Source organism: Antechinus flavipes, chromosome 5 (genome assembly GCF_016432865.1).
Source record: "Antechinus flavipes isolate AdamAnt ecotype Samford, QLD, Australia chromosome 5, AdamAnt_v2, whole genome shotgun sequence".
NCBI classification, from domain to species: Eukaryota; Metazoa; Chordata; class Mammalia; order Dasyuromorphia; family Dasyuridae; genus Antechinus; species Antechinus flavipes.
The window spans coordinates 293,572,205-293,586,641 of record NC_067402.1 but is presented as its reverse complement, the minus strand read 5'-3'; the positions used below and the strand labels follow the sequence as shown (position 1 = coordinate 293,586,641).

The 14,437-nt window shown below is 50.4% G+C and overlaps 1 protein-coding gene across 5 annotated transcripts in view; it reads right to left on the bottom strand.

Moving 5' to 3' along the window:
- Positions 1-14,017, bottom strand: part of BRD1 (bromodomain containing 1) — a 56,492-nt gene extending 42,475 nt beyond the window's left edge. For all 5 annotated transcript variants that reach the window (XR_007947777.1, XM_051962708.1, XM_051962709.1 and 2 more), the window contains exons 1-2: positions 13,936-14,017; positions 10,393-11,773 (exon numbers count right to left, since the gene is read on the bottom strand). Coding sequence is in view for 4 of the 5 variants with exons in the window: in XM_051962708.1 (XP_051818668.1) it covers positions 10,393-11,759 (1,367 nt within the window). In the remaining variant the exon portion in view is untranslated. The remainder of the gene's footprint in view (positions 1-10,392; positions 11,774-13,935) is intronic.
- Between the last annotated feature and the right edge of the window lie 420 nt (positions 14,018-14,437).

Here is a 14,437-nt window from a genome sequence, read left to right as displayed (position 1 = left end):
TTTCGTAAGTGAGCCTGCTGGGACAGACTGCTGGCAGATCAAAGGAGGCCGGAACAACAAATGCAGCACAAGTCACTCACCTCAACAGAAACCCATCTACACTATCAATTTAATAAGTTAAAAAATTGAGAGAATGGAAATACTTGTACTTAACAAATTATACTATCTGGAACTTTACAAGACATTCACTTGATTTAAATTTCTTTCATGTCTATTACATAATTATGATTTTTGATTTCCCCACAAGCATTTATCACAACCCCCCCCCCAAATTGGAGAGAGAGATGAAAAATAAGGCTCAGACCTCAAGATCCCATCACCTAGAGTCCTTGTCTAACACATATTCCATCTGTGTGGACCTTATAAAGCAGGGCCTTCTAGAAGATACCAAGCTCTGTGTTTATTTCCAGATTCTGTAGTCCCAGGACTCCTGACCCATCCTATGCCCAGTGCTCCCATAATCTTCTCTGACCTTACAGCTTCACTATCTTGCAAGTTCCCAATCATTATTGCCACAGCAATCTTCCAGAGGAATAGCTTTGACTACCTCATCCCCTCATCAATGATTTCCCCAAGTGCCAATGAAATATACCAACACTTTAGCCTTTGAGCAATCTTTCTCTAAAGTGGTCTCGGAGGCCCACCACAATCTGGCCAAATAATCGCCTCTTCCATATACCTGCCACACCTTTCCCTATTAAACACTAGCCTGCTTCCAAGGTCAAGTTCAGGTTCCATCTCTTTCCTGAAATCCTCCCTGATCCCTTCGGCTCAAAGTGGCCTCTCCTCATTTTTCCTAGAATATACAAACAAGTGGGCAATTTTGTTACAGCCTTGTTAAACTTAATATATACATCTAACCCTTAATTTAATAGACTTTCCAAGGTTCACATACAATCCTCTTGAATATCTGAATGTTCCTATTTGTTGATGTTGAAGATCATAATAAGACTTTAAAAAAAAAAAACTTGCCCAAAAAAGACTGCCAGAGGCCCTTGAAAGGAGGAGAGATTTCTCTCCAAAAGTTTACTTGGACACTCACTTCCTTCATCTGTGAGAGGTGGATACAAGGACTGCCTCTAGATTTCTCTCCCACAGGAGGCTGGGAGGCTCAAAAGTGTTTGCAAAATGCGACATGTAAGTGTCAGCCAGGATCCTCTAAAAAGCTAATTCCGGCATTGAAAACCAGTTTCCCTAGAGTACATGGGCGTGGCTGCACCACCAAGGCCCACCCACCAGCTTTCGTGGTAAAGTCCTGATCCCTGCTGGGGAGCAGGCACTCCACAAGGAACTGCTAAATCTCCTTATAAATCAGCATGTCCAAAACATTCAGTTCAAGCAGCCATAAGAACCTGCCTTCCTCGGTAGCATCGGCTCTGGATGCATCTCACAAATCCCATGTAGAACCAAGAGAAAGTGACCTGAAAGCAAGGAACAGAATAGAGGAAGTCAAGTCCACCTGGGGGAAGCCCAGAAAGAACCAACTCCCCAACCAGTCCAACCGCTTTCGAAACCAAAAACAACCGCCTGTTTCTCGACAGCCAAGTGAAGAGCGGGCTATTCAGCATACACTAAATCACCGTGGGCTGGCCCTTCACTCCATTTGTCCAAGCTGCACACCAAAGACTCATAGTATCTCAGGCCTATCACACCTTAGGAGCTTACTGAGGGCAGGACCTGAGCTTCCCTTGGCTTTTCCACCCTGGGCAAGTCTTAGACACCTTCACAGCCTTTATGCGATGGCTCCTTACCCCACAGAGCCTCAAAAGGTCATCTACACGAATTTCATCATCTGCAGCAGCATTACTCGCTGCAGTATTATCTGTAATAACAAAACATCACCAAATGCCCCGAGGGTTTTGCCTAGCACCACCTGTTTTATGAAGTGGCTGTCCCTGATCCTGGCGGGGGCAATCCGGCCTGGGCTGCTCTCGGCTCATCACTGCCAGGCTGAGCTGGAACCACCACCATCTCCTCCCCCAGGATGTCCTCCAAAGGAGGTATCTGGGTTCCCCCATTAGACAGGGCGCTCCCAGAGGCCTTTCTTTATATCCAGCACTTAACCGGATGCCTATCACATAGGAGGTGTTTAACAAGTGCTTGTTGACTAAACTTGAAAGTAATGACACACATGAAAAAACATGGAAAGAAACAAGGTATATAAGGTGATTCAAAGATCAAAAAAAGGTTATACTCACAATGATGTAAATGAAAATGGAAACAAATCTAGAAAAACGTTCGAGTCTCAATCAGTGTGGACGAGGCCTCAGCAAGTAGCCACACACAGTCTAATTCCCAGTTATAAATCAAACTTCTAATTACATAAAACATGGTAATAATGAGCTGCAGCCCAAATGAAATGATAGCGTTTGAATTCAAATAAGAGACCACTCCGGGGTTTCAAGGAGGACATTTCAAGGGGCTTCAAACTAATGACTAACCGTAGAGGGCTCCACGTACCTTTATTTTGTTTGGCTCACAGGTGTGGCCACACATTTTTGGTCATTCTGTTTATACTAGAGCTTAGACAGGTCCTAAACTGCTTTTATTCTTGTACAACAGAGCAACCCCTTCACGAGTTCAGAAGCCCAGCTCTATGACTGTGTCCAGTCTCAGCTGCTCGGCCATCAGTACCCTACTGGGCCGCCTCCTCTCTGTGTGACCTTTGGACAAGAGCAATTCTCCTCTGGACCTTGACTATCTAGCTCTAAGGTACCTTCTAAGACTGAAGCCTAAATCAGAAAACTGAAGATCACTTGGGGTCCATTCAGGTGATGGAATAGGACTGAGCCATAAAGAAACAACAGCTATGAGGAGCAGAGAGGGAACTTGGGAAGCCTTTTATGAACGAGGTGAAGTGAAGTGAGCAGAACAAGGTAAACAACATAAACCACTTACTTAAACAAAAACCACACTCCAACTGCTTTATTTAGATTAAATGCACTCACCAATCATGGCCCCATCAAGAGACGGAGGATCACTCCAAATAAGAACTGCTAGGTACACTGTCACACCTGCCTAATTCTTTATCATGAGGGATAGATCATAAAAAAAAAATCACTGATGTAAGCATACACCAAAAAAAGAAAGGGATTTTTAAAATTAACCACATGAACCACGAATATCCTGTTTTATAGTAACCAAATCATTCTGAACAACATAACTTGATCAACAATATTCACTCAAAGTTCTATTAAATCCCTATTTCTAAAAAGTTTTCCCTCATGGAACAGACACAATTGTATATAAAGTGCATCACACATATCACTCTTCAAAACTGGAGGTCTTCTTAGGGAGATGGATCCAACTCTCCACCACTTGCAGGATTGGGTCTCCATCAAGAGATCCTAACATCTAATCTTGGTCAACTCTCTTCCTGTCACCACAACTAAAGTGCTCACCATCTCCTAGGTGTCAGGCTCTGGAGGCAACTCCCTGGACTTAGCTCGGTTGCCAGAGTCCATCCTGGGGCCCCACAGTTCAGTCCTCTGCTCCCTGCACTGGCAGAGCTTTCAGGGAAGGCTGGGAGCCACGTGAAGAAAGGGAAGTTGTGCACACACATGCACACCCTAGCAAAACTCCGGGCCTGTAACTGGGAAATAAAGTGACAAAATTTCAGTCTTCCTGGTTCCTGAACTCTCTCAACCTCCTAATTCTACTTTAGAATGGAAATTGTAAAAAGCCTCCTGACCTACAGAAAAACCTTTAGCTAATGGGCCGAGGCCATTCCCAGCTGGTGCCCAGCACTATTTTTATTTCTTCGAATTCTCTACCCAAACAAATCTGCTCACCAGATGTTCTTTATTCAACCCCAACAGGAGGAAATTCCTGGATGAAGACAACCACTCTTCCAAGATGTGGATTCCAGCCCCTTCTGGTGAAATTTCTCAGCTGCAGCCAACATTCAGGGGCTTTCTCCACCTCCAAGCCCCTAGACCTTTTTGCCCTGACCAGATGCTAACAAGTGGAACTCCCGGCTCTGCAGTAAGGCAGCGATTCTGTCCATTTCCTACCTAGGACATCAGGTACCTTCACCACTGGAATGACAACCACAGACTGGCCCAGATTTAGCATCTGACAGACTCTAATCCATTCACACAAATGACATGCAATCCCTCCCCACATGCTGCTTTAAAAAAAAAAAATTCCCCTTTTTCAAAGAACTGTGGCTTAATAGAGGCGGAAAAGAAGCTAGGAAAGAAAAACTACTAAGCCCAAGAGAAGACATCAGGTAGGGTAATTCTGCCCAAAATATCCCCCAAGGTGCCTGAATTTCTACTTCATTGCCTGAAACAAGAGATGCTTTGAGTTAACAAGCATCCTTTTTTTTTCAAAATACCTCTCTGGGGGCAAAGAAGCCACTGGGTCACACACAGGGCAACATCAACTCAAGCAGATTGCTTTTCATCTAATATTCGGCCTAAGACCTGCTGTACCAACAAATCAAGAGCTGTGATTTGAGAGGAAAGGAGAGCAAGAATTTGCGATCATGAGGAAGGGGGTGAGAAGGATCCGTGGAGAGTTGGCTGCACTCAGACACCGGTCATCTGGAGAGGAGGAGGATCAAGAGCCAGTCCTGGTGCCCAAAGGAGAGCAGTTCCACTTTTATCCTCCTCTCTTCCAGCCCCTTTCTAGGACCACCCACTCACTGTCTCTTGGCTACACTAAGGAAGCAATCTGGAGGCTCGTGAATCTAGCCACGAGATACTGATTAAGCCCTTACCACGTGCAGGACACTATGCTACCCACAGGCAAGCTAAAGGTAGCAAGGATACTGTCTACCTACAAGGAACTCACACTCCCATGGAAGAAACAATAAGCACACAAGAAAGAGACAGGAAAAATATATAACCACCATTTATAGCAATGTCTCCATGGGGAAAATGGTTTCCAAGATTGAAAAAGAATTGCAAGGCAACTTTTGGAACCTCACCTGCCTGAAAAAATCGAGCTCTCTCCCTGTAGGTATTAACACTACACATCCCAGAATTTAATCTTGATCAAGTTGTTCAAGAAGCATCATTGACACAGTGCATTTTACCCACAAAGCACGATGGCCATTTTTGTTTCTGAGTAAAAATGTCAATGTTTTTGCATCCGTTGTCATGACGACTGTGGTGTTAAAAAGCCAACAGTTCCTTATTTGTAAAGCCCTATCTGAAGGACCAAAGGGATAAGAAAACAGCTCCTTCGTATCTGCAGTCACCATTTCAGAAAATCACCCACTGCTTCTGCTCGCCACTCTGACACCAAGCAGTGTGAGCAGCAGGCCCCGCTGGGAGGCACTTCCCGTGGCGCTAAGGACACCTTCCCTTTACACGGCTGTCATCTGACACCCAGAGCCGCGGAGGGCCCCGGCTCCCCATCTCATTCGCTACATGAAAAGGCAGATGCTCCAGTAATCTTGACAAAGGACGTCTGCGCCTGACACCCGGAGCACATGACGTCAGGCCTGGAACAAACAGTCTTTCCCTCCGTCTCCCCTGGGAAGGCCCCCGTTGTCAGCTCACGCTCACCCCTTTGCATTCACCCCCACAGCTCATTCCTCCTGCCCATCCCACAATGATTTCCACGTCTCCTTCAGAAGCAGCATGGGGGAGTGGGGGCTGAAGGAAGGCAGCGGCAGGGAGGGTCAAAGGCTGGGAACAGATGGGGGTCAATTAGAGGCGAATGAGCCCGCAGCCTGCAGAGCTGAGAGAAGGCTGGTCTAAGGGAATCACCTCCCCGGGCCCGGCGTTGGGTCTTCCTTCCCCGTTCTCCCCAAATGCACCACCCTTGGCGAAACTTGTCTCTCCTGACAAGCAGCAGGTGATGCCCATCCCGTCCAATCCCAGAAAAACTACCACATCTGACAGTATGTGCCTAGAGGAGGACGATGACAGAGGTGACTCTCAGTCATCGAGGTTTGGTCCTCAGGATGGCCTGGACGGTACTCTGGGGCCAGGGACAGCCAGGCAATCTCCAGGGCCTGAGTCCTGCCTCGGGGGTATGTCCCAAATCCATCCCAAAGCAGAGTCCTCCTAACTACCTCCAAAGCAAAAACCTCACAAGGACCAGATGCCTGGCCCCATGCAGGCTCCTGAGCCTCAGCACCTCCCAGAGGCCCGTGCTGGGGCCTGTTGGGGCCTGGAACCTGGGCCTACAATCAGCCACACCAACAAGGGAAACCTCAGCTTGGGGCAATAAACCACCTGTTCCTCCTAATCAAAAAAAGACAAAGACAAAGAACCTTGAGAACAAAACACTCACAGAACCTCGGGGTCACCACCCCATGTTCTGTTTCTCGGCTTGTCCATCAGCAGCAGCTTGGGAAAGGCTTTCTATTAATGATCAAGGACGGATCACCCAGACCAAGGACCGTGAGAAATGTCCGTGTGGACCTGCGTTGGTGATGGCGGCTCACAGCCCAGGGACGGGGCTTTCCTCAGAGAAGCCCCTGGAGCAAGCACAGCCACTTCCGCAGAAACCCCACACCATCTCCTCGGATCCTCACCCCAGTAATCAGACCTTCTCCTCCTCCTCTCCCTCATTTCTAGGCCCCTAAAGTGCTGCCTCCCAGCGAGGGTCAAGATCCCTGTAGGAAGCCTTTCCCAGATCCCCTTAATGGCAGTACCTGCGGACTTGTTTTCTATTTGTCCTGTGGTCTTCACCATAGAATAGTGAACTCCTCAAGCAATGTCTTCTGCCTTTCTTTCCATCCTCAGCACTTAGCATATTATCATGCACATAATAGGTGCTTTAAAAAGGTTTCCTGACAGTTGACTAATTAAAACTAGATTATCTCCGAAGCTGTTCCTGAATGAAGAACCTTGCCTACAACATCCCTGCAGAAAGCAAGTCCTTCCACAACCTCCAAAATCAGCCCATATTCATGGATAGCTCCCTTACCGACCTTAGCTCAAGGAGAGAAAACAAAATCCTCCCAATCCCCTTCCACCTAAGGGTCCTTCTGACTTCTGACTACAGCGACCACATCCCCATTAAGTCTTTTTTAGTTCAGACTAAACAACATTCCTGCCTCCTTGGCAAGGCCCAAAGGCTGCTGGGATTAGACAGAAGATCTTTAGCATCTTAAGGGCTGCCAGAGATCTCAAGTACCCCAGCCTCCAAAGCTCTTTGGCTTAATCTGGCCCTGGCAAGTCAGTTCCATTTCTGGGTCTCGGTTTCTTCCCTTCTCCTCGTTCATATCCCAAGTGGGTCCTGCCCCAGGATCTTCACAGCCTGGCTGCCTCTGGCCCTTCCATCTGTTGCCCCAGGGCCCTGTCCAGGACATCCAAGATGCCTCTAGCCTCTCCTATCTGTCTAACCCTCCAGCCTCCATCAGCACTCTCTTCCTCTCTGACCAAGACCCAGCCTAGACCATCTCCTAATAAACCCCACGTTGCAGGAGGTGACAGATAAATCTCAGCCACTGTTCTGACTAGGTTCTCCTTCAGGTCTCACCCCAGCACACCCAACTCCCCACGTTCACCTCTCAGTCTGCTTGTCCAGCCACCCTCTGTGACTTCTGGATATCTCTAGCTATCATCCCCTCTCTTTGGGCAGGGGGAGGTCTGGGACATAAGATGGGCCTTTGGGTCTGGAATCAGCAAATTTAAATCCAGTCACAGAAATGTCCTAGCTGGAAGATCCCGGACAAGTCCCTTCCCTTCAGGCTGCCTCAATCTCTTTTGTCAATTAAATGGAGAGACTCAAAAGAAATGTAAATCACAAGACACACACAAAGCAAAATCTAAAGTGTAGTCCAACAACTATTGTGATAACCATTTCTTCCCACCCTCCACAGCTAAAGGGAAAAAGCCATCAACTACAAGTACCCACCCAAACACTTCTTTTTCTTCTAAATCCTCAGTCATCAAGCTTTCATAGGAGGAAACAGTTCTTCGGGAGGTATGGGGATCTTCTAAGGGCTCTCAAGCACCACCTTCAGGACCTCAGGGGAGCCCTCAGGGGCCTAGCACAGCCCTATCTAGTTATTCAATTCTAAGTTTTCTAGACAATACTCGCTCCCACCCTTGCAAAATCTAAACATTCCTCCTTCCCTCCAGGCCCTCACCTCCTAAACTTAAGAATCCCCAAAGCCAGTCACTAGGTAATCTCATCAGGTTCCTCAGTACCTCCGAACTAAAATCAGGCAAATGTCTCCTGTACATCTCAAGCTGAATGGCTCCTAAGCTTCTAAAACATGTCCAAAAACAGAGTTCCTTTCCCAAAAACTCGCCTCCCAATTCCAATCCAGGCCATCAGCTTCCTAATGGAATCCGCATATTCTGTAATCTCAACTCCTTATAACTCGCCTCCCCCCAGTCAAGCCACTGCAGGACACCTCTCCCACTCAGATCCTTCTCTCCTCTCAAGCAGTGCCCACCCTTCACCTCCAACCAGGGCTACAACAACAAAGTTCTAAGTGCTTTCTCCTGGGACCCAGGTTACACTCGGCAGCCAAGGTCAGACCCTGTGTCTGCCCCATAGAAGCGCCTCCTCTTGGTTACTCCCAAGCTCTTCACAGCTTGGTTCCGTCAGCCCATTCTAGCCTTCTAATGCCCAGTTCCAAGGATGCCGCTAGCTCCAGTCTTCCCAAGCCTGGGATGCTTTCCCTCATCATCACCTCTGACTCCTGGGTTCCTCCCTCTAACACTCAGGTCATTCACACACACACACACACACACACACACACACAGATTCCTTCCCTTTCCGATTACTTCCTATAAAGTGTGTGAGTGAGTGAGGGGAACCTGGATTTTTTTGTGGTCTCCCCCAGGCTTTTTGGCCATTCTTTTCCTCATTTCAAATGTTCCAATTGTCTCCATGTTTTTATCTTAAAATTCTTTATTGCTAAAAGTAACCTAAACCGTCAAAAAGATGATTTAATGTTTACCATGTGGATTTAAATGGCTATGTTTAATTTAAAATTTCTGGTACTTCTGCAACAGTGCTCCTGCAAACCACTTTACAAACCTCACATGAAACAAATCACCACTTTACAAATGAGGAAAATGAGGCAAATCAGAAGAACTGAGTCCCAACACCTTCCCTTCTTCTCTGCACTAACTTAATCCAACTTGAGGCCAGTAATTATCAAAAAGCTGGCTGGGAAGGAGCCCAAGGCTCCAACCCTGCATGCAAAGGCAATTTCAGCTTTTCAGATAATTTCAATACAACATTTCCCATGAAGCAATCCCCAGAATTTTAATTAAAGCAAATCTGTTTTTTCAAACAGCACCTCCAGTTTGCTTACAAAGCCCATCAACCTGCACTTTTCAATCCCCTTTGAAACCTTTCCCAGTCACTTTCCCCCCTCATTCTTAATACGAAGTAAGCAGTCTAGCTTTTTTGCCAAAGTTTAAAGGGCTATTTCACCCCCGCACCCAGGTAGCCCCATCTCAACAAACACCTGAAAGTTTCAACTCATTATAGCTAAGAGAGCCCTAGACATCGTTTGTTCAGAGCTAAATTCGGAATATATTTCAGTACATTTGATAATACAAATAGCAATTGATGCATTTAAGAAACCACTATCAAGCGAGTTTTTGCAAATAATGACAATTTCTTAAAAATCAATGAATTTTCAAAATTATACTCTAATTCCATCAATTTCCCTCACCCCCCAAAAGGCCATTCACATTTTTTATTGGGGTAACATGAAGAGCCAGTGACAGAAAGTGATAAAGACTCCCATTCCACTATCCTTTATTGCTTAATTATTGTCAAGTCCTGGGAACCGGTGCAGGTTCAGTCAGCACAGTGCTGGATAAGCCCTCCTTTCCAATGACATGCCATTAGAAAGGCTATTAGTGTCATGTCACTTACCGTATGAGAAAGGGCATGACTGGAGACAAAGGACAAGGCAGGCAGGAGCCTCGGTCCCATCAAGAAAACAACTGGGGGAGGGGGGGTTAATTAATGTCAGTCACCTTAATTAAATGGGCACAAATGTAATTAGTACATAAAACGGGCTGCGTATGTGGAAGATCAGCCAACATTCTCTGAACCAGGACCCTGCATGTGGGTCTGCAGCGGTTCCAACTGTGACAATGACACCAATCATCAGAACAACTGGAGCCCGGTTCTGCCAATCACTGGCTGTGCACTTGGAACAAGTCCCCGGGCCTGAGACCCCGATTCTGCTGCTCCAGCTTAAATCCTCCAAGCTCCCTTCCAGGTCCAAGTCTGGACTCTAAACATGACTTGGCACTAACAGAACTTGGTGGCATGAACTACTACTAGGAAAAAAGGGGGATTTTGCTTTGATCTACTGGAATCAACGTGGGGAAGCTTCTTCGCTGGCTCCTTCCCTCGCCCCCCAAACCGCCCGCTCCCTTCCCATTCCAAGGACCAGCCGCCCCAGATGCCTCTGGGGTGGCTCCTGCTCAAGGCCTCGGGCCGGCTTACCTCTGAGGGGGAATATAAGGAGCGGACACCGTGGGCATAACTGTACAGGGCTCAGCCAGGGTTTTCTTGGCCTTTTTTGTTTTCTTCCTGACTTTGGAGGTCGACCTAACAGTTTTGACGGCTCCCTCCTTCCGGCAAACCCCATTTTTCATCTCGGCGTCCCCATAAATATTGAGGGGCCTGCGGATGCAGCCCGGGGGGGTGTGCGCATCACAGTAGGCAGTCTTTTTGACAGAGAAGGTGGTGCCGCTGCCCGTCACCTCCTTCACAGGCTCCATTTTCATGTAGAGGCCGGCCTTCTGGGCACAGGTCACGTGGAATGCTGTGTAGCAGTTGGCTTTGTGGCACTGGATACAGGCACCGACCCCCTTCTGTTTGCAGAGGTAGCATGTGAGCTTCCACCGGGCTGGGGGGATGTTTCGCACCCCGTCGATGGGCTCAATGAAAACCGTGTTGGCGAACCCGACCTCGGGAATCCACAGGGCGCAGACCACGTGCCCCCAGCGGTCATCGTCCGTCTTTTTGAAGGCACCTCCCTTGTTGGGGCACAGCACGCAGTCGACCGGCCGGGCGCGGGACTGCAGGCAGTGCCTGCAGAGCCACTGGCCCTCGGGGATGTAGGGCACCCCATAACACTCCTGGTGAACGGCTAAATTGCACAGGTCACAGAAGAGAATGACGTTGCTATTTTGGCACTCCCCATCCATGCAGATGCAGCACACGGCGTCCTCGTCGATCAGAGACTGAGGGTCGCCCTGCTTCTGATTCTCACAGTAGGACTCCTTCTCAAAACGGTCCATCAGGAACTCAAACATGTTCTGGGACACCACGGACACGCCATCGGCCTTCCGCCTTTCGTTCATGATTTCTAGCCAGGCGTAGTCTTCCTCATCCATGTCATACTCCACCTCGTGATCCAGCTCCTCGGCTGACTTCTCGATGAACTTGTAGTAGACCGGAGGCCGCCTGGGCGCCGAGGGCGGGCTGTACTCGACAATCCGCACCCGGGGCTCGGGAAGGGGGCTGGCGGCGGCAGGGGCGCCGTGGCCACCGGGAAGGGCATCATTCTTCTTCTTCACCTTGTTGTTCTTGTGCCGCTTCGTTCGCAGACAGACCGGAGGTCTCTCGCTGTTCTCTTTATTGCTGTTACATTCGCTCAGCTCTTGAGCTGTGAGGTCATCTTCTAGGATGATCTCCAAGGGGTCAAAAATACTGATCCTGTGCAAGCGGCCTTCGATCTCTATCTCAACCATTCTCTGAGCTTGGGCATACGTCAGGGTCTCTCGAGTAGGGGAGTGCTTAATACTGCACGGGGAAGAAGAGGGCCTGGTTGTAGATACTCGATGGCATCGTCCTTTCCTCCTCATTTGGCAATGATTACCTAAAATGACAAGCAAAGTTCGCGTCAACACTTTTGTACCTCAAATAAAAAAAATTGGCCAGAGGCAGCCCAGCTAAGTCCAAAGCAGATAGACACTGAAGGGGTCTTGAGCATTCTAAGATAGCTTAGAGCTGAGACAGTCAGCAGCTGAAGTGCAAAGTCAGGATTGTAGGAGTTCAAATCCTGCCAGGACGCTTACTGTCTGTGTGGGCAAATCATAGAACTGGCTTAACAGAGTCCCTCACCTGGAAAATGGGAATACCAACAATAACAGCAGCAACCTCTGTGCCAACTGATTGTTTGCTTAGCATATGCTACGCACTATACAAAGGCTTATTCCTGACCCCGCCTGAGAAGCAGAGGTTTTGCAAATTCATTCATCTCAGATCAAGTCTCAAATTACCCCCCAGGACCCAGTGCCCTTTCCTCCACCAGAGATGGGATTTGGGCGTTGCTGAGAGCAAAGAGGCAAAAGCAGAAGACTTTAGGGAGGAAGGATAATTAAGGATAGCCTCAAACAGGGATGTAATCAAATATAAAGGGCTAATCAAATATGAACAATGGTGAGAAGAAAGTTTGTCACAGAAGAGTGAGAGAGTGTGTGTGAGAGAGAGAGAAGTTCAAGTAGAAGGAAGTTCTTTAGGGCCACAAACAATAACAGTTAAACTTGCTGGTTTTTAAAGCTATACAAACATTAATGGTTTCAAATGCTCTTTTAAATAGGGAAATGTTTTCATTTACTATCAAGAACATAATAACTATCCCATTTTCTGAAAGATGGTGCAAAAACCTTTATCAGTATCACTCAAGCCTTATACACAAGGACATCTGACCTGATTTGAATTTGTTTTAAAGGACGGACAGCCCACGGGAGATAAAATAGGGGGTGGGTCCCCTCTAAGGAAAAAGCTGATTCCATGGGACCAATAGTATTGAATCCTGGGAAAGGGAGGGGTGGGGAAGAAAGCCGGAGCATATGAACTTGGGAGGGGGCTTTAGTTCCAGCAGCCACATTATCATTCTAATTACAATTAATGACTGTCTTAGGGCAAGTGCTTTTCCGGTTGTATCTATAAGGAAGCAACGAAGAGGACCTGCCCAACTCAGTCAGGTGGGAGGCCAAGGCAAATTAACTTAACTAGAGCAAGAGCGTCTCCCTCCCGCGTCCATCCTCCCCTCCTTAGCCCACCCCGGCCGATTTCGGACTAAAATAGTCTACCAAAGGTGCCGGGGAGGAGCCCACCGCTGACTAGCAGGTGAAGCTTCCCGAATGCTCAGAGCAAAATCAACCCAGGAGACCTGGGAGAAAAAGGTCTAAAGTCCTTGCCCTCCTTTCTGAAACAGACTCCTAAGCAACCCCTCCAGGGCCGGCCTCAAGCCCCCCACCCCACCCCAAGGCTGTCAGACGCCGAAAAGAAGCCACCCCCTGCTTGGACTCGCCAAGCTGCCTCACCCCTTCCCTCCTGCAGATAGCACCTCTCCCGTGGCCTCCTCTGCTGTTTTGGGGGCTTCTTCACTACTTTCCAAACACAACCGAATAGTAAGAATCCCAGAGACTCGCCAGCAGTACCAGGCCCTCACTGACCCACCAGGCAGGAGGGCATCCTCCCGCGGCCCCGACCGGGGGGATGGGAGCCCAGGGCCGGCCCAGCCGAACAATGACATCTAGCTAGCGGGGAGCCTGACAGCCTCTGGGGGGGAAGGGGGGACCCGAGCAGGCGGACAGGCCGCGGCTAAAGGAGCACACTTGTTGAACGTCCGGTCAGCGCCCCCGAAACCCATGCCAGGACCAGGCTGGCCCCAGATCACGGTGCTACCCATCCTCCCTCCGGGGCGGGGCTGACACCGGCGGCCCCCAAGCCGGGCCTCCAGCCGCGACCCCCTCCGGCCCCCAGCTGACCCTCGGCGGCGCCGGAGCCGGGGCGGGCGGGGGCGGCTGAAGGCGCCGCCCGCCTCAGTCAAGGCCACGGGTGGCAGCCGACTCGGACGGCGCTCGGCCGCCCCCGCCGAGGCCAAGGGCGCCCGGCTGCGTCTCGGGGCCGTCGGGCAGCCGGACAGCCCGGGCCCGGCCGGACAAAGCTCCGGCCGCAAACATGGCGCCGCCGCCGCCTCCCGCCGCCGCCCGGCCGGCCCTCCCGAGCCTCCCCCGGGGACTCACCCACCTGGCTCCGGGGCTCCGAAGGCTCCGGGGGCGGCGCTGCGGGCGCCAACGGCCGCGGAGGCCTCGGGGACGCGCGGGGCCCGGGCGGGGCCGGGCCGGGGCCGGAGCCGGGGCCTGCGCGGCGGGCCTGGGCCGGCGAGGGCGGCGGGGCGGCGGGGCGGCTCCTCACGCGAGGCCCCGGCTCGTGGGGGGGCCCGGGCCGGGCCGGCCGCGCTGCGCGGCGCCGCTCTCCAGGGCCGAGGCCGGGGTCGAGGCGGCGGCGGCGGCGGGCGGGGGGCGGCGGCGGGCTCGGCTCGGCTCCGGCGCTCGCTCCGGTCCGCTCCGGTCCGCTCGCTCGCTCGCACCCTCGGCTGCGCTCCTCCTCCGCTCCCTCGCTCTCTAGCTCCCTCGCTCCTCGCTCGCTCCCCCCGTGAAACAAACAATGCGGCGGCGCTCCGCCCGGCCGCGCTGCGTGACGCCGCCACGCCCGGACACGCCCCGACGCGCCCGCCGTCACTCCTCCC